General features: G+C 36.7%; 3 protein-coding genes across 4 annotated transcripts; all 3 read right to left on the reverse strand.

The window, feature by feature from the left end:
* Positions 1-693: 693 nt before the first annotated feature.
* Positions 694-7046, reverse strand: LOC121413240. 2 transcript variants are annotated; one of them, XM_041605990.1, is made up of 7 exons: positions 6923-7046; positions 6334-6385; positions 4758-4946; positions 4088-4219; positions 2734-2931; positions 1605-1777; positions 694-978 (listed from the first exon to the last, which is right to left on the reverse strand). In XM_041605990.1, exons 3-5 carry the CDS (start codon positions 4941-4943, stop codon positions 2746-2748), a joined length of 504 nt encoding a protein of 167 aa, XP_041461924.1. In that variant the 5' UTR covers positions 4944-4946; positions 6334-6385; positions 6923-7046; the 3' UTR covers positions 694-978; positions 1605-1777; positions 2734-2745. The 2 variants fall into 2 exon arrangements, with proteins under 2 accessions (XP_041461924.1, XP_041461923.1); XM_041605989.1 differs by lacking the exon at positions 6334-6385.
* LOC121412438 (type I iodothyronine deiodinase-like) lies at positions 708-2176 on the reverse strand. The gene is made up of 3 exons (XM_041605249.1): positions 2129-2176; positions 1605-1777; positions 708-978 (listed from the first exon to the last, which is right to left on the reverse strand). The coding sequence occupies exons 1-3, from the start codon at positions 2174-2176 to the stop codon at positions 708-710; spliced, it is 492 nt and encodes a 163-aa protein (XP_041461183.1).
* Positions 7047-11330: 4284 nt separating the features above from the next.
* On the reverse strand, positions 11331-19222 carry LOC121412512 (type I iodothyronine deiodinase-like). Its single transcript, XM_041605308.1, has 3 exons — positions 19044-19222; positions 18090-18262; positions 11331-11749 (listed from the first exon to the last, which is right to left on the reverse strand). The coding sequence occupies exons 1-3, from the start codon at positions 19215-19217 to the stop codon at positions 11479-11481; spliced, it is 618 nt and encodes a 205-aa protein (XP_041461242.1). The 5' UTR covers positions 19218-19222; the 3' UTR covers positions 11331-11478.
* Between the last annotated feature and the right edge of the window lie 716 nt (positions 19223-19938).

A 19938-nucleotide genomic window follows, 5' to 3' on the forward strand; every position in this document is an offset into this window, starting at 1 on the left:
CACATTCCCACTTTCTTTTTTCTTATGTTTGTACATAAAAATTATAATTAATTCATTTTTTATACACGTGCGAATGATGTGTCTCCTTTGTAATGAAATAAGTTGCAGCAATGAATATCTAAACCCAACACTATGGATGATCCTTTTCCAGTTCTCTGTAGAAAAGATTTGAATAAACCTTAATTTAAAAAATGCAAAAGAACAAATAGAGATATGACAACATCAATTTCCTCATTAGTTGAATGTTCATGAAGACATGCCTAAAACTGTTTTAGTGAAATAGTGCAACATTTTTAAATGCCATAACTTTTAGTATTCTGTGTTGTCCGGTTTTTATCAAATTTCATTGTTTTGTTTGTCTGATTTTATGTATCTGTTGAAATCATATGACTATCAGCGCGGAGCATATCTCCTCAAGTTACGAGCGACTTTACGAACAACTGGTGACCCTTTCTTGCGTTTACGAAAATCTTGGACTTACCAAAACGTTGTCGGTCCAACGTTTAAAAACCAGAGGCAATGACTGCTTTATAATAAACACGAGTAATAGGCCTACCTACATGAAGACCAGACCCAATACAGGCGTTCCGTGGTAAGTATAAATGTCGAATAATTTGAAACATTACGTTAAGATTTCATATTCTATTTAATTTTTGCACAATATAACACGTTAATATTTTTTTAATAGAGACAAAATCAAACTTGGCCTATTGCGTCAAGGCAGGACCAACATTTTCTTCCAACCATTCACGTGCCTCGTGTGTCATCAATCTTGAAGGGTCCTGCATTTGTCCCAAGATGTTTTTACCAAAATACACAATCTTCCCTTCGCGGATGAATATCACTCGATCTGGGAACGCTTTGAACATCCTAGAGAAGAGGTTGTCCATTTGGTCAACGACGAGACGGAACTTTGACACATCAGTGACGTCATCAGTCATGCATCCATGTGTTTCTGTATCTATCTTCAGAAGATCTCTGGAAGAAGAAAAAAAAATGATAACATTTCTTGGACCCAGGATTGCCACATAATGCTCCATCAGGGGACCCTGTACTAATATTTGATTGTTACCCTTACAAAATAATGTTGAGCGCCTAATAAGAAGGCAGAATGATGTTCTTGGCATGACCGTTGACCGAACCCACGATTTATTCAGCCTAATTTCCGCCATGAGTTACCATATCCGGTTTAAATGGTTGATATGATCATTCCTGTTCAAACTTTGTTGGCTGTTCTACCTTTGTTGTTTTACAAACACTCAATGTGGACAAACATTATTAATAGTATTCTCCGTCTACTTCTCCTGCTCCTGCTCCTGCTCCTCCTCTTCATCCTTCTTCTTCTTCTCCTCCTCCTCCTTCTTTTTCTATTTCTTTGTCGTATCATCATGGTCATTGTTGTTATACTTGTCACGTTTTGTGTTATATGCATCACTAGTTTTATTTTGTGTTAGATTTTTAATATCAACATCATTCTTGAATTTGATACTTTTTTGTCTCTAATAATGTGATAACATGTACTGCTATCTAATTGAAAAACAAACAAACAAACATGCGGGCTCTTTTTTGACAAATTTCTGACGATGTTACATCTTCTCACTAACCTTGCTGCAGACATTCTTTCTTGAAGCGACTTATGTTCCTTCATGTAGCTGGTGTTACTTCCTAGAGGCCATGTTTCCCCTGCATGAGCTTCAGCAAGGTAGACGGCCAAGAAATCGACCTGGTTTCGGTAGTCACGAACAATATCTGCAAGCGTACCACCTACTACACAGGCCTTTGAGGAGAAAGAAAGGTTTCTGATAACATTAACAAGAAAATGCACATACTATTCTAACGTCGTGTAATTTTAGTGCATTATCAGATATATGAATTATTCTATTTGAACTATCACTTTCTTTTTAGAAAGGATGATTTCATAACAGGCATCTACGATGGGAGGGGACAAACAACTTCGTATTCAAATGTAATAAATGGCTGACGTACATGTATGCCAAAATGTACTACATTCAATGAATCTATGGTGAATTGTCTTTTGCTTCACATGTACTTTATGTCCTACATGGACGTTTGGTCTTATCCTGTATAGTCTAATCTAAGTCAGCCCCAAACCAGCTTGTCAACTTACATTTACTGCAGGGGGGGCACTAACATTAGCGAGTAGATAATGTACCATGCGCGACCAAAAAAAGACATAAAAAGGATGTCTTTTTCACGATAGGGCACGTTACGTACGTAACGTGATTTAGAGTTCGATTTGCGCGAGGTGTAGAAGGTGGGGTCGTACTAAACCAAATAAGGTAAAGCCGACGACCGAAGGACCCGTAACAATAAAACATTCCTGTACTTGTTGAGGGGTTCATTTCAGGGAATATTTGCCAAGAGTATCGTTTTGTTTCCAATACTTGTTAAGGGTAGGGTTTCACACGCCAATACTTGTTAAGGGGTGCATTTTCAGAATATGGAAATTACGTGTTTAGGGTGCTTTTCGAGACCCCATGGTCGCGCATGGTATCCACTCGTGAATGGAAGTGGCCCCCGGGACATTTACCTATTTAATTTTACCAGTTTGTCTTATTTATAATCAGATAGTTAACTTGGTCATATAGAACTTCGTGTCCATGATTACATAGCCAAGATGGTGTAAGACGATCTGAAACTTGTGCAATTATGCTATAGACTATGTGGATGGTAACCTATGCTGATATTTCCATGGACCATGATAGTTCTTACCCTTAGCGGAGGTCAGGAGGCTGATGAAGCCATAATCATCATCGGTCTATCCTTGTTGATATGAAGATCAGAAAGTCCTACAGTCTCGCCGGCCAGGGAGATCAAATTGAGCTCCGGCATGCTACTTCCAACAGTGACCACATTAGGAGGGGGTGCCTGGGCATAAGGACCCCGTACAAACGCCCCTAATTTAATCACCTGATGAAAAATAGAAGAGTACACAATAACTCCCAATCGTATCAATTTACCATCATGACCTGTCCACTCTCCAAAAAGCAAGCCACTGACACTGATTCTTGGGGTTTTCTTACTGCTATCATGATTATGTCATTTAAAATTTTACATCCGATTTCGATAAATTGCTACCCCCCCCCCCCCCCCTCTATATAACTCTCCATTATCACGAGTAGATGTCCGGGCATAAGAACCGCGTAAAAACGCACTTTATCACCTGATGGAAAATATAAAGAGTACACAATATCTCCCAATCTTTACAATTTACCATCATGACTACAGACTCTCCAAAAAGCAAGCCACTGACACCGATTCTTGGGGTTTTGTTACTTTTCACAACTGTGTCGTTTCAATTTTTACATCCGATTTCGATAAATTGCTACAAATCAGCTATGCAACGGGTATAGACTTGAAATGTATGTCTGATGCATCATCTCGTGGTAGTGTCTGTTTAATTTGCGTTTTATATCATTATATGCACAGTACATGGGCGGAAATCCCAGGGGGGACACAATATCAACTGCCCCCCCCCCTACTATTTTGGGTCTTTGGTGATGCTAAGAATTATGTCACTAAACATTGGAATAAAACGTGTGTTTTGGGACGAGATGAACTTTTTTTTTTTTTGCTTGTCAACTATATTTACGTCAAAATGACCTTAAATTAATATATATTTATTTTGCTTGTCACATTTTCGAGAGCTGTGTCCCCCCTACCTTTTGGGAGAGATTTCCGCCCCTGGCACAGTATAGCACCCAGTATTTAGTTACGTTAACCTTCCCTCTAAATGAGACCACGAACATGACGAACATGATGAACAAGATAAAACAAAATAAAATCTTGGTACTCGGTGATTGTTATTCCTTGCATGCGTTTGCCCCCACCTATTATCTGCGTCTGTCTCAAACATTCACACCATCATTTTTAACAATGTTGTTAACTATTTAAAGTAATATTAGTTTTTTTCATGAAGTTCATTTCTACAATCACCCCTATAGGCCACGTAATAAAAAAATTTGTTCGTGTTTTTTTCTATTTCATATATACAACGATTTTTTAAAAACCTTTTTGTAATTTTGGTACTTAATACCCATTAAAAAAGGTCTGTATTGTATTTTACCTCTGGACAATCATTGTATGCCATGAACATCAGTTTAAGGAGGTCTGGTATCTTCCCTGGTCCTAGCATATCCTTCAGATGACCAAATCCAGTGTTATCCAGTGCTTTATAGCTAGCCTGTAGCCAGACACTCTGAGGAACAATAATAGAAAACAGCTGATATTAATATTTGACCGTCATAATCATAATCATGATACTGGGTATTTGTTTCGTTCTCCATTTACATATATTCTGAAGACATCATTTCCTTTATATATCATGCGTATTCTATCAAAAACAATATTTTTCTATACGAGACTATTATTAATACCTTGGTCACATTCGTTCTACGGCGGCCGTACGGCGAGTCGAAAACAGCCGTTTTAACATTTTTTGTACCAGCTACATATAGGTGGTTTGAATAACAATGAATAAAACGACTGTTTTCGACTCGCCATACGGCCGCCGTAGAACAAATGTGACTAAGATAGCACATGCATTTTATTAGGAGAATAATATAGATTGATGTTTTACTGGCGAGTAAATAGCAATCAAATACAATATTATCATTGTGGTTTCCTTTGTCAGCCCAAAAAAAATAAAACAAAGAAATCGAAATAAATAAACAAGTTAATTAATCGATTTATTCATTAACTAATTAATCATTTTATTGATATTGTGTGTCAATTACCTGTAATTTCTCTAGGACGTCTGGCTTAGTGAAATCCATCCTTTCATTAAAGATTTGCTGAAACTCATCTGAGAATGCGAGTCTATTGTATTCTGAGAATACCTTAACAGCCTGCGTTGCATCGCCAAACACTTTCGGTATGTTTGGGATTCCTTCAAAATCATCAGGCCCTTCCGGAACCTCCATCTTCTATGCAGTAATCAGAAAGGCACAAGATACGAGATAATACTGTACATACTGAAAGATGTTCCTTTGTTCAATTGGGCATCGTGCCTTTCAGTCAGCAGCACCTGTACTATGGAATGAATTGCAGAGGGCCATCACCCGTACTTTCACACTCATTTAGTCGTTAGTAATTGAAATGTTCACTTGTATGCATTATTAAGAAAACCCTCTCCCGTCCTCCGAAGTGAAAGAAGTATCCCATGGATAACTTTAAGTTCCCTTCCTGAAATGTTTAACCCTGAGTGTACCACGGACAGACGGACAGAAGAAAAACAAAAATAATTCTCTCAATTAAAGAATTCCCACATCTTGGTATCATGAAATGTACCGTAAGTGAACAGTAGCATAACAATCTTACCGCCCTTTCACACAATAAAAAACATGCAATTTGAATGATGACTCGAATGAATAATAAGGCTAATGGCGAATTTGTAGCACGTGTGTAACCAAATTAGAATCACGAACGCTAATTACAATCATGAACTTAAAGGGGAATGAAACCTTTGGAACAAATAGGCTTGTGTAAAAACAGAAAAATCATAGAATAATAATAAAGTTCGAGAAAAATCGGACAAATAATGAGAAAGTTATGAGCTCTTGAATATTGCAATCACTAATGCTATGGAGATCCTCCCATTGGCAATGCGACATGGATGTGTGATGTCACTGATGAACAACTTTCCCTTTGGTGGACTGTAAAATACCCTCAAAATGTCTTTTTGCTTTTTCTTATGATCATACAAACTCTTTATCCATGATGTATTCTTAAAAAAATATGTTTTACATGCCCTCATGTAGAAAGAACACATGATCTATGGATAGATGTGATAAAAGAGGCAATTCAAGTGAAATATATACTAAAGTATGGGGAGAGTTGTTCACGAGTGACATCACACATCTTTGTCGCATTGCCAATTTGCTATCTCAATAGCATTAGTGATCACAATATTCAAATGCTCATAACTTTCTTATTATTTGTCCGATTTTTCTCAAACTGTTGTTGATCTGTTTCTTTCATTTTTCTGTTTTCACACAAGCTATCTTGTTCCCAAGGTTTCATTCTCCTCTAAATTCATTCAAATTACGGTACAAATTTTCTGTGTAAAAGTCCGATGATTCTAAAGACGGATTGTAATCATCAGTACATGTCAATGATGATTCAAGATTCACGTGTGAAAAGGCCCCTGATTACCTCATAGTCCATTCAAGCAAAATCATCTTTAAAGGCCTTAGAGCCTTTTCACATGAGAATCTTGAATCATCATTGCGATGATGATTGCAATTCGTCTTTAGAATCATTGTACCATTCACACGTTCACTTGGAAACTGTAATTTTAATACGAATATATACCTGAGCGAAGGTGGTATTGGTGATGACTTGTCAATCAAACCCGATCAAAGCACTGCATCGCAAACAAGAAACTACGATGAGTGCATGACAATTTGCATTATCTATGGAAGTCCTTGAGAGGTCACGTAAGCCCCCCCCCCCCTCAAAAAAATGTTTCGGAGGTCAGCCCTTTAAGGCGTAAAATTCGTACCGCAATTTGGTGTAGAATTTGAATTCGTGACTGTGATTAGCGTTCGTGATCCTATTTTGGTTTTATACTTGCTAAAATTCGTCATAAGAATTATTTTTTCACGGGAATCATCATTCAAATTACGATTTTGGTACCGTGCGAAAGGGCGGTTAATTGTCTTAAATAAAGTTCGCATTATATCGCGTGTTGCTATGCCAGTCATCCAACAGACGTCACCGACTCAGGATGTTGGTCTGTTATTAGTTTAGTTTTACTCATATTAATATCAAAATGCATACTTTAAGTGTTGTATTACTTGGATAAACGGCCAAGTTATTCTAGTGACATTTTGCAACGGACATTGAATATGTAATATTAAATGAATAGATTACAATGATATATAAACGGGGTCATTCTTACCTGTAAAATACCTTCTGTTCAGCAGTATTCTATGTGATCCTTCCACACACTTACTGTGCCACCTCTCTGAACGGTAATATGTAAATAAAACACGTGACCTTGATAGCCACTTACTTAAACGGTAAATGGCGTCTTGATAGTGAGCAAACAACGAGCTAAGAACTATGCAATAACAAAAGAATGAATTATGTATTCAGGGAAGCCTAGCCTAGGCGAACTGTTCCCAATCTGTTTTATTCAATTCAATTGGCGTGCACGTTGCTGCTTGGATTGTATTTACAGAGACGATTGTTCTGTTCAGCCCATTTCAATTCAGACATGTCTGCATACAACAATGACTGGAAATGTTTAGTGACAAAACTTGTAATTCAACTATTCAATATTTTTGTATCGGTAACTCCTCTAGTTTAGGCTAACATTCAGTGAACGCTTGATATTAAACCCGTTTTTTAAAATATCATCATTGATGACATGAAAAAGGTAAGATAAGAGAAAGGAAAACATCAACAGTTCAAAATTCTGGAATCGTTGGAAATTAGCACAGATAATTACGTTTGTTTTTATTTGTCATTTTTGCAGTTGAAATTACAGCACAGAAGCTGATGTCACCATGTGATTGATACAACACTTATGACGCAGTCACATTTACCCTACGGCGATACGAAAACAGCCGTTTTAACATTTATGTACCAGCTATACCTGTTAATTTGAATAAAAATGAAAAAAAAAATGATTTTTTTTTTCGCCTAGGCCGTACAGCAAGGGGAAATGTGACTGTAGCGTTAATGAACATATTTAACAGAATATAGATTGGATTTGCTCTAACCAGACGATTACAATCAAGGCTGAAATAAAGAAGGACGAAATCAAACACAATACGTGATAGATTCTCTTTTATAAGGAAATTCTTTTGAGTAATGTTAACAGCATGGAGTCTTAGCAGAACCACATATGTATTGTCTGCTAAAAATAATGATGGAACGTCACGTAGTGATCAGTGCCACAGGCTCACCGCTTGACAGCAATGTATACGCATTTTATCAATAAGTGCTCTATAATGATACATTGTATTGATATTTTTCAGAATAGTCGAACTATTCATTGATATCATCTATGATTTTATCGCTTTTCAAAAAGGTGCGTATCAGCTTTTCATTCTGTTTGTAAAAAAGTATTTGCTGGACTTGCTATGTTAAAAAGAATTCGTCCCTTTGTAGAAAATGATACCCTGAAATCATTATATATGTGCCTTATTGAATCACAAATGAATTATTGTTGTGAGATATGGGGAAATCGTTTTCAATGTCATGTGGATCGAATTACCAAGCTCCAAAAAAGAGCAGCCCGTTTGATCCTTAGATGTCACATATATACCCCATCTAAAGAAATGTTTTCTAATCTTGATTGGACGGCCTTCAAGTGCAGAATCATGTATTTTCGATATATATTTGTTTATAAATGTGTTCATGGACTCGCACCTGAATACTACTCAAATTATTTTCAGGATCTTAATAAAACCCATTCGAAAAATACGAGGCAGTCCGTCAGACACGATCTTGTTATTCCAAGGTGTCGTTCTGATTATGGCAAACATACTTTATTTTACGCCTGTCCAAAACTGTGGAATAGCCTGCCGGTTATCATACGTGAATCATTATCTTTACAGTCATTTAAATACAATCTTAAAAAGCATCTCAGGTCGATTGATAATTAAGGTTTTCGATGGCACCCGCTACTTTGTAAAATCTATATATTTGAATGTTTGAAATAATCTCTTTAATTTTACGATGTCCATTATTGAGGTATTCGCAATTCTACTTACATTTTCTTGCATATACTATGTCATTTTGAATATTTTTATCTGTAAATATTTTTTGTTTTTACCTTCTTGTGTATAGGGGCCCCATGGGAGATCAACTGATGTTGAATGGGCTACCCCTTGAATAAACAATAAACAATAAACAATTTCATTTGCACAAAATATCTAGTACATGGCTGGGCATGGGGTCAATGTGAACGGAGACAGAGTTTTTCAACAACAAAAAAATCAGAACCATCTAGCATTTTCAAGTAACACTTTGAACGATTAAATGTTCAGTGTATTAATTGCTACCATTCATTTGTTGTCCCCTGCTAATCAAATGTATGTTTACTCTCTTTTTTTTCAATTGTATTCACCACCCTCTTCTCCTTTCTTCCCCCCCCCCCCATCTTTCTCACTCCCCACATATCATCTTTCTAACCTTTGCTATCAGTGCATTGTATTTAGCATGCTTTATCTAATCCTACTTCACCTTTTTATTCCTTATCCCCACAGTAACAATGATAATAACAATTGGCATTTATATAGCGCTTTATCAATCTACGACTGTTAAAAGCGCTTCACAATTATTATTACCCGGTCACTGAATTCATAGCATTCCAAGTATACATCAACTCGAACATTTCCACTTCTTTGCATTTATTTCTCCATTTCTTCTCACGGGGTAGTATAAATGTTTAAAGACTGCAATTATCACTTTGGCGGTTCAGTTCTCCCCACTCTTTTTCTTGTTGCAAACTTGTAAACGTGTACATGATTTTATTTTTTTTTTGTGATCACGTGATCTTTACCTGTCTTTCTCAGTGCAAATAAGCAATGCTCTCATTATTCCTTTTATTTTCCAGATTTGTTAATCTTCCACTGTCTGTCGTGTTTTTTGAATTGAATTGAATTTATTTCCGTTAAAAAAACCAGATAACAATACATATAAAATTATACATATGGATTGGTAAATAGAAAACGGGAGGATGGCCCTACTCAGCAGCATCAATCATGGTGCTGCTGGTCTACCGAGGGGTCCTCATATAGCATAAAAGAAAATTACACAAATATAAATTATACACAATATATAAATAACATACCAAAACAACAAGAAATAAAACTAATCGGTCATAACATCTAGCCCCCCACCTTCATGTGATGTTTGTGTGTGAGGGTGTGTGTGTGTATGTATGTGCATGTGAGAGGGAAGTAGAAAAGGTAAAGAAGAGGTTGACATGACATATGCTCCTGTGGCAATTGCTCCGGGCTTTATTTTCATTTAAGATATAGGGTTAGGGGTAGGGTTGCAATAGGGCCTTTTATGCTAGATTTATGGAAGGGTATACTGTACGGTAGGGGTGAAGGTGTTCATTCCAGTAGTGTGTGGAATTTAGAGGACAGCAAATATCTGGATCCAGGAAGAGAGAGTCAGAGAGACTACAAATAACACTGTGAATGCCCTCATTCTGCTGAAAAGCATCTATCTACCAGTTATTCCTTTATCTAATTTTCAAAGAATCCAATTGATAAATTCCTACATATTTTTTTTTTCAATAAAAAAAAATTGAGGAGAAATTCTTAACGGTAAGCATTCTCACAGTCATAGCTAACATTTACAATCACAGATAACATAAGACAGTGAATAGTTTTCGTTACAATATTTAATAGTAGCAAAAACATCTACTGGCCATGGTGACGAATGAATAAACACAGGACATCATTTCATATTAATCATAAACGACACAAATCTTACTTTCAGTTTCCCCAGGTTTAACTTTTCTGTTGAAACTTCATTCACTTTGTTTTTGATTTATGTTATGAAACAACATCCTGTTTGACAAAACTTCAATTCGTGAAACACCTTTTACATGCTCTAAACACTTAATCATACCCCAAGGAAACTTCATTTCGTGAAGCACCTTTTACATGCTCTAGACAATTAATCATACCACAATAATATAGAACTACTAACGATCTTCACATCCCCCCCCCCCAAAAAAAATAATCATAAATGATAATAAGAAATGATATAGTCCGTAATAAAGAAATGGTAGTGAGCACTTTGTTTTTTTTTCCAAAACCGTGTACAAAACGTAAAAACGACCTTCTGATTATAATTTTTGCATGGTCAGTCCCACCCCCTCCCCAGACACACGCACTTTTGGCTCAGCCCCCACACCGTTTTGCGGCCTCTGGTAAGTGTAGGCCTACAATGAAAATCCTTAACTTGAGAGATTTGTTTTACGGCTTTCATATCTATGTCAGGAACAGCTTCAAGTCGTTTTGTAATGCTGTGCTAGCATGATGTCTATAAAGTGATCTATACAAATACTGCACAGATCCCAATACAGAACCCTTATCCTAACCTACCTGTATAACCAGTACATTTACATTTGGGCTGCTTTTCTTTGGTCCAATAATCATGATTCTTCTACAACCATCTTCTAGCCATGTGTTATTATTGACAGTTAGCCAATTTACCATTTTGTCGAATTACCAATTAAGCTTTCAAACTGTAACACCCTTTTCAGATAGTCGAAATATACATAAAAAAAACGGTGTATCAACAGGCAGAATGACAAGTAGCCAAGGTGGGAATTAGACTTGCTTGGCGGCCTTGGGCTGTAAATCACTCACGTACCCACAAAACTGAGTACACGTCTAGAAAACATTATGGATGAATTAAAGAGCAATTTTTAATGTTTATGCATTTTTATTATCAATATATAGAACCGATCTGACCATGTGTATATTATTTGTTGAGTGGAGGACCTACGTTCTTTTCTAACCAATATCGTGCTTCATGCGTCATCAATTCTAACGGTTTCATCATGTGTTCCATGACAGTCTTGCCGATGTAAACCACTTTGCCATCTCGTAGAAATATCACACGATCTGGGTGCGCCTGGAACATTCTGGAGAAGAGGTTGTCCATCTGATCAGCGACGATGCGAAACCGTGAAACATTAGTGACGTCATCGGTCATGCAATCGTGTGTTTCTTCATCTATCTGTAGAAGATCTCTGGAAATATATCAAACGGATATCCTGAAGTAATATGGGATATTTAGCTTTCAAATATCCTATTTTCGATTTCTTATAATGAAGACCATGTTTCAGCATTAATATTGTGTTCTATTTATTATTTGTCATGGATGCCATGTCGTGAAATGATATCCCAAATTAAGGTGTGTATTGGGTATCTAAAGTACCCACATGTTGAATGTCAAAACTTCTTGTGTGGGGGTTTGGGGCGAAGAAGTTAGTATCCCTCCATGTATGTAATAGCGGAATGTGACTTCCCTCTCACAAAGGTCTAAACTGGACTTCTTCCGGGTAAACCTTGGGTCTACGGCAGGGCCATGGCAAGCATTTTTATTCATACGGGGTGCTGATATTAATTTGAAGAAACAAATATCATATTTTCAATACAAATCCGAGTTCATTTTGGTCTTCTTTAATTGTTAGAACGTTTTCTTTACAACATGTAGGTTAAATTGGTACCGAGAATTTGAAAAGCGAAAAAAGGGGTTTCACTGAAAAATGAAGGACATGAGTTACATTTTTCAAATTTTACACGCATTCCAGAATACATGAAGGTGCTGCCAATGGATAATGAAACATTGTAAAAAATGAAGTGCTAATTTAGCACTTACAGTGCTTTTATTAAAGTGACTGCACTACGACTGCTGATTTTCTAGTTCAAATTCACACTAGAAAATCAGCACTCGTAGTGCAGTACTGCACAAGCACTGTAATAGTCTAGGAGCCAGGGGGCTTTATTCAGAATTTTTGGTGGGGAAGGTTTGACAAGCTTATCCGGGGTAAAATTGTGCGCTGATTCCAAAAATGCCACTCTTATTGACCGTACTCACGCCATTTTGGTCATTTTGGCAAAATTTTGGCCAAAAATGACCATTTTGACCACTCTTTGGAAAATGGTCCCTTAACAGACTGCTTTTGTAGCCACATGTGATTAAAAGGGTCTATCTTAAGTAAAAATGCACACAGATTCCAGATAAAGTGCTTTCATTTGCCAAATCACAATAGCAGTGGTCATTTTGGCCATAATTTGGCCAAAAATGACAATTTTCATGATTTTTTGCCGAAATGTGTTACAAATATTGATCAGAGCTTCGACTGGATGTTTTTAGAAATCCACATTTATTTTCAAAATGTGCGCTGGATCATAACCATCAACCTCATGTAATTTATTCCGTCAGTTTTGACCTATGAGGGTCATTTTGGGTACTTTAGACATAACTGACCATTCGCGCAATTTGCATTATTAACTGTTCAAATAGGCAGGAAATTGAGGTCTTCAGCATGTTTTTTCTTCTTCCTCATAAAATGAGAATGCATTTAAATGTCCTTCATGTGTAAAATTTTATGCTGATTCCAAATATATCAGTCTAAATGACCCTATTTAACAGTTTAAGGTCATTTTGGCCACTTATGACCCTTAAAATGACCAATGACATCAGTTCAATTTATCCAAAAATACTTTGAATGTTACTAGAATCGTTACAAGGGCATACTGTGACAACTAACATTGGTGTATTAATCCTTGAAATTGAACATCTCAAAAGTATTTTGACCTCATGCAATTTATTCCATCAGTTTTGACCTATGAGGGTTACTTGGCGTACTTTAGCCACAACTGACCATTCACGCAGTTTTGCATATAATAAACTGCACATAGACAGGAATTTCAGGTCTTCAGCGTGTTTTATCTTCTTCCCATATAAAATGGAAATGCATTCAAAAGTTCATCTTATGTAAAATGTGATGCTGATTCAAAATATATCAGTCTTAATGACCCTATTAAACAGCTATAGATTATTTTGGCCACTTATGGCCCTTAAAATGGCCAATAACATCAGTTCAATTTATCCAGAAATACTTCGAATGTTACCAGAATCTTAACAAGGGTGTGCTGTAATACCCAACACTGGTGAATGAATCCTTAAAATTGAGCATCCCCAAAGTTGACTACCTTGGTCATTTTGGCCACCTTGATCCCCTCGGCCAGCCCTGCTCATTGTGTATGTTAATTCAGGTGATATCGAACATGGTGAGGAGAAATTTTGGATTGCTTTAATATTAGCATCAATTATTGTTAAATGGGGAAGTTTGAAAGCTTCTTGGTGGAAATCAATGAAATTATTCCACACAGACCATAACTTTTGGACCCTGTGGTCATTTTGACCACGTTTCCCTCAATATTGACCAGTGACCATGGACCCTAGGAATCTCCAATTAGTGGAGAGATCTGATAAGAGAGAGACCTTGCATGCTTTGATGAATCAAAAAGGCTCAAATGCTGGTCAGTATCATTATCAGCATGAGCTACCAATAATCGGTGAAGAGTGTCGATAATTGTGATAAATCCTTTACATCGTGCATACATAAGGTTGTTTGACCATGGCACTGTGGTCATTTACATGATTTTAGCCACCTTGACCACACAGTAAGTGTTTATGGAAACCTCACATATATGGGGCAGTAAATTCAGGAATGAGACACTTTAGCATCATTTACATGTTATTTTAAGACACTTTTCTAGATTAATGTAGATTAATGATTCCAAATATATTAGTCTTAATGACCATTTATGAGCTAGTGGTCATTTTGGTTGCTTTTGGTCCCGAAAATGACCAATCACATTTGCATGTATCAAAGAGGATTCAAATGTTGTTGTCGCTCCGTATTGTTAATAAGATGTATTATATCAATTATTGATTTCAATATGATATGACTAATAGCACATTATCAAAATTTTGAAACCAATTTGGCCATTTTGACTATCTATCGCATGTATGACTTTTGTAAATAAACATGACAGGAGCAATTGTGGAAATGCGTTCAATCCCTTTCGATTGGAAATATTAAAAGCTCACCTTGAGTAAAAAAATTGTGCCAAATACCTCACCATTTGGTTATTGTGTGGTCATTGAGTAGCCATAACATCATTCCCTCCTTTTTATTTAAATTATACAGATAACTATATTCTAGAGGAAGGCACTAATCCTGAACTCAAAGGTGCGTCATTACAAAGCTATTGGTCAAAGTGGATTTCACGAATAGATTTAACCATGGTGCATTTTTATTACCTTTGCCATTTTGTGTAATGTTTCACAAACCTCACATTGGCATGATTGGTAAAGTTGAAAGTGGAAAACTTGCCCTAAATTGTTAAAGAGTGACCAAAATTCGGCACAGAGAATAATTTCATATGGAGAATGTATTTTATTACCCAGTACGTCTTCAAAAGAATTGAGGGTAAGTTTGCTGCTCACCAATCATGCCAATGTGAGCTTTGTGAATCACTGAACAAGATAAAACAAAGATTGTAAAAATGAATGATAGTCAAAGCTCTTTGAGAACTTCACTGTGACCTATTTTGCTTTGTAATGATTCTCAGTACAATTTGACTTTAAAGAAGGAAAATAATTCTGGCTATTTAGGAACATACAGTGATCAAAGGGGCCACAGTAGACAGTCACATGATATCTGGCACAATTTTTACTCAAGGTGAGCCTTTAATATTTCCCATGAAAAGGGATTACGCATTTCATCATGTTCATAGACCTACAATTGCTGCTAAGTCATGTTTATTTCAAAATTCACACATTGGATAAACGGTCAAAGTGGCCAAAGTGGTCACATTTTTATTATGTACTATTAGTAATATCATATTGAATTAAATAATTTGTCAGTGCTAATTGTAGGGACCAAAATGACCACTAAGTAGTCATTAAGACTGATATATTCTAAATCATTGTATTAATCTGGTGCAGAAAGTTTTTGTAATATGTCTTATCTAACATCATTCTTGAATTCGTTTCCATGAATTACAAAATGGTTAATGTGCCTAAAATCATGAAAATGACCAAAGTGCATGGTCAAACAACCTTATGTGTACTTGATGTAAATGTTTATTGGTGTAGTAGCTCAAGCTGAAAATAATATTAAGCAACATTTGAGCCCTTTTTAAATCAAATAATGTGTGGTCACGAGAAATTATTGAGGAAAGGTGATCAAAATTACCACAAAGTCCAATAGTTCGGCCAATAACACTGATTTATATGGAATCATTGCATTGATTATCACCCCAAAGCTTTCAAACTTTTCCAATTTAACAATAATTGATGCTAATATTAACACAATCCTGAATTGTCTCCTCACTATGTTCACTATAGGCTAATTTAGTATACACATTGGGCAGGGGACAATCTGGCCAAAATGACCAAGGTTGTCAAAAATATTTTTGGGACACTCAATTTAAATGATTAATACACCAGTGTTAGGTGTCAGAGCACACTCTTGTAACGATTATAGTAACATTCAAAGTATTTTTGGATAAATTGAAGTATTGAACAGATGGTATTAGTCATTTGGGGCCAAAAAGTGGCCAAAATGACCATAATCTGTTAAATGGGGTCATTAAGACTGACATATTGGGAATCAGCTTGAAATTCTACACAAGAACGACATATGCATCATTCCCATTTTATAAAGGAGGAAGATAAAGCACACTGAAGACCTCAAATTCCTGCCGATTTTCACAGTTATTATGCAAAATTGCACGAATGGTCAGTTACCCAAAATGGTCAAAAGTCAAAACTAATGATATAAATTACATGAGGTCAAAATACTTTTGAAATGTTCATTTTAAAGGATTAATACACCAATGTTCGATGTCACAGCACATCCTGGTAACGATTCTGGTAACATTGAGGTATTTTGGATAAATTGAACTGATGTTATTGGTCATTTTTATGGCCATAAGTGGCCAAAATGACCATTAGGTGTTCAATAGGGTCATTAAGACTGATATATTTAGAATCAGCATAATATTCTATACAAAAGGGACATTTAAATGTATTCCCATTTTATAAGGGAAGAAGATAAAACACACTGAAGACCTCAAATTCCTGCCTATGTGCGAATGGTCAGTTATGTCTAAAGTATCCAAAATGACCCTCATAGGTCAAAACTGATGGAATGAGGTCAAAATAATTTTGAGATGTTCAATTTAAAGGATTAACACACCCCAATGTTAGGTGTCGCAACACACCCTTGTAACGATTCTGGTAACGTTCGAAGTATTTGGGGGTAAAATGATCTGATGTCATTGGTCATTTTAAGGGCCATAAGTGGCCAAAATAACCATAACCTATTGAATAGGGCCAATAAGACTGATATATTTGGAATCTGCATAAAATTCTACACAAGATGGATTTTTGAACGCATTTGCATTTTATATTGGGAAGAAGATAAAACACGCTATGAGACCTCAAATTCCTGCCTACATGTATATGTGCACTTTATTATGCAAAACTTCGTAAAGGATCACTTATGTATAAAGTACCCCAAATGACCCTCATAGGTCAAAACTGATGGAATAAATTACATAAGGTCAAAATAATTTGTGAGATGTTCAATTTAAAGGATTTACACACCAATGTTAGGTGTCACAGCACACCTTGTAGTGGTTCTGGTAACGTTCGAAGTATTTGGGGGTAAAATGAACCTATGTCATTGGCCATATTGAGGGTCATAAGTGGTCAAAATTACCACAAGCTATTAAATAGGGTTATTATAAATGATATATTTGGAATCAGCATAAAATTTTACACTTAAAGGACATTTAAATGCCTTCTCATTTTATGAGGGAAGAAGAAAAAACACGCTGAAGACCTCAATTTCCTGCCTATTTGAACAGTTAATAATGCAAATTGCGCGAATGGTCAGTTATGTCTTAAGTACCCAAAATGACCCTCATAGGTCAAAACTGACGGAATAAATTACATGAGGTTGATGGTTATGATCCAGCGCACATTTTGAAAATAAATGTGGATTTCTAAAAACATCCAGTCGTAGCTCTGATCAATATTTGTAACACATTTCGGCCAAAAAATCATGAAAATTTTCATTTTTGGCCAAATTATGGCCAAAATGACCACTGCTATTGTGATTTGGCAAATGAAAGCACTTTATCTGGAATCTGTGTGCATTTTTACTTAAGATAGACCCTTTTAATTGCATGTGGCTACAAAAGCAGTCTGTTAAGGGACCATTTTCCAAAGAGTGGTCAAAATGGTCATTTTTTGCCAAAATTTTGCCAAAATGACCAAAATGGCGTGAGTACGGTCAATAAGAGTGGCATTTTTGGAATCAGCGCACAATTTTACCCCGGATAAGCTTGTCAAACCTTCCCCACCAAAAATTCTGAATAAAGCCCCCTGGCTCCTAGACTATAAGTGCTTAATTAGCATTTCTTATTTAGAGTGTACATGCAGCATCCCCAAAGGAAATCTTGGGGATATTGTAAGCATTCCCCCTTCCTGAATCAACTTACTTTGCAGCAGAAATTCTTTCTTCAAGGGTTTTGTGCTGATCAATGTGACTTATATTGGTTCCCATCGCAGCAGGTCCTATCGGGTGAGCTTCGGCTAGATAGACAGCTAGGAAATCGACCTGGCCTCGGTAGTCGCGAACAATTTCAGCAAGCGTACCACCTACTACACAGGCCTTGATAAATACAAAATATGAAGCATAAATTAAGTCAAATTAAGGCGGGTAGAAATCGTCGCCTAACCGCAAAAAGGCCGTTAACGTATTTTGGCGCCAAAAATCGTATTGTGCTTTATTGCTAAAATGAAAAAAGGCATGTTATAAACTTTCTTCTGGATCCACCCTCGAACCTAAATTTGACGTCATTGTGACATTCTAAGCAAAAGCAGTTCCATGTGCTAGACGCGACCTTTCTCTGGGAACAAGACGCTTCTGCGTTCAACGTTGCGTACGCGCATTAACCGATTCGCGCAAGCGGCCTTTATGCGGTCACTGGATCAGTGGATTGCGTATTTGTGTTATCTGGAAAAGGGCGTGAGGTATTCATTCCTAACATTAAAATGCGTTTAGAGTGTTTGAAATAAAATATATAAATATCAATGAAGAAAACACATTGCTTTGTCAGAAAGCAGGAGAATTAGGACAGAAGAAGTACACTACCAGTAGCTACTAAAAGCACATAAGATCAAAACAATCAAAACATAATTTGCAGTTTTGTCGAAAATGTACATTTTGCACACGTTCGCATTAACGGCCTTTCTGTGGTAAAGCGACGAAATAATGATTAGAGACAAGGCATAGACAGCATACAAAACAAATTGGTTTTTACCATAATCGAATTCGAGATTGAGTGGAGCATTTTCGTCAAGCAAGCGCCCATTATAGATACAAGTTTGGGCTGAAGCCCCCACCCCCCCCCCCATTTCTCAGCCCTTACACAATGCTTTACATTTCTTACCCTAAGCGGGGGTCAGGAAGCTGATGAAGCCATGATCAACATTGGTCTATCCTTGTTGATATGAAGATCAGAAAGAGTTGTGACGTCACCAGATAGAGATACAAGCCTCATGTCCGGTACATCATCGCCAACTACTATCAGGCGAGGTGGTGCAATACGCAAGGCTGGGTTCATTCTGATTTTCGTAACAGCTTTCATCACCTAAAATGATATCAATAGACATAATCAGAAGATGATATTAGAGTAACGAGAATTATGACATCATCAACTTCCATTTTTTTTGCATTTCAGCATTTATGATATCATATTCTGGTAGAGCATGATAAGAAAAAACCTATATATATAACCCAGGTTTGGTGGGAATCGGTCCATTGGGCCCCAATATGACCTCATGAATACATAACTAGACCCGTTGAAGGCAATGTATTATTGACCCGGTTCTAATGTGAGACATTTATACAATATAGGGATTAAAATAATGTTTATTCAGGATGTCATATTTAAGGCCCCTATAGACCGATTCCCACCAAATTTGAGTTATAGTGGGGGGAGGGGGTGTCAAGCTCAGCCAAATATGGTATCAAAACCGCTGTAATGCAAAAAAAAGGTCGTTTGTGACGTCATTACTTCAGTACTGTATAGTCTTAGATGCCTGTATGCTCACATTGGGTTATCGAGTCGGGTCGGGCAATCAAGTAACCAGACCATTCGAGAAAAGGGCCCCCTAAATCCCCGAATGGTCAGATCTAGTTTACCTGTTTTTTTGTGAATTTTTTTTGAATGATTGGGTAAACTGGATCCGACGATTCGGGAATTTAAAAGGCCCCTTTTTCTCGAATGATCGGGATGTGCGATTGCCAGACGCGATGAATGTGATGGCAAAAACTGTAATAAA

The sequence above is a fragment of the Lytechinus variegatus genome, chromosome 4, assembly GCF_018143015.1.
Source record: "Lytechinus variegatus isolate NC3 chromosome 4, Lvar_3.0, whole genome shotgun sequence".
In the NCBI taxonomy this organism is placed as follows: Eukaryota; Metazoa; Echinodermata; class Echinoidea; order Temnopleuroida; family Toxopneustidae; genus Lytechinus; species Lytechinus variegatus.

Bases quoted from the DNA above. Each gene is read 5' to 3' on its own strand.
- LOC121412438 (XM_041605249.1), bottom strand. From the start codon at position 2,176: ATGGTACATTATCTACTCGCTAATGTTAGTGCCCCCCCTGCAGTAAAT. The intron at 1,778-2,128 runs GTAAGTTGACAA...TTCTCCTCAAAG, and splicing joins GTGCCCCCCCTGCAGTAAAT to GCCTGTGTAGTAGGTGGTAC. The intron at 979-1,604 runs GTTAGTGAGAAG...TTCTTCTTCCAG, and splicing joins GAAAGAATGTCTGCAGCAAG to AGATCTTCTGAAGATAGATA.
- LOC121413240 (XM_041605989.1), bottom strand. From the start codon at position 4,943: ATGGAGGTTCCGGAAGGGCCTGATGATTTTGAAGGAATCCCAAACATA. The intron at 4,220-4,757 runs GTAATTGACACA...ATTGTTCCTCAG, and splicing joins ACGTCCTAGAGAAATTACAG to AGTGTCTGGCTACAGGCTAG. The intron at 2,932-4,087 runs GTAAAATACAAT...ATTTTTCATCAG, and splicing joins CATACAATGATTGTCCAGAG to GTGATTAAATTAGGGGCGTT.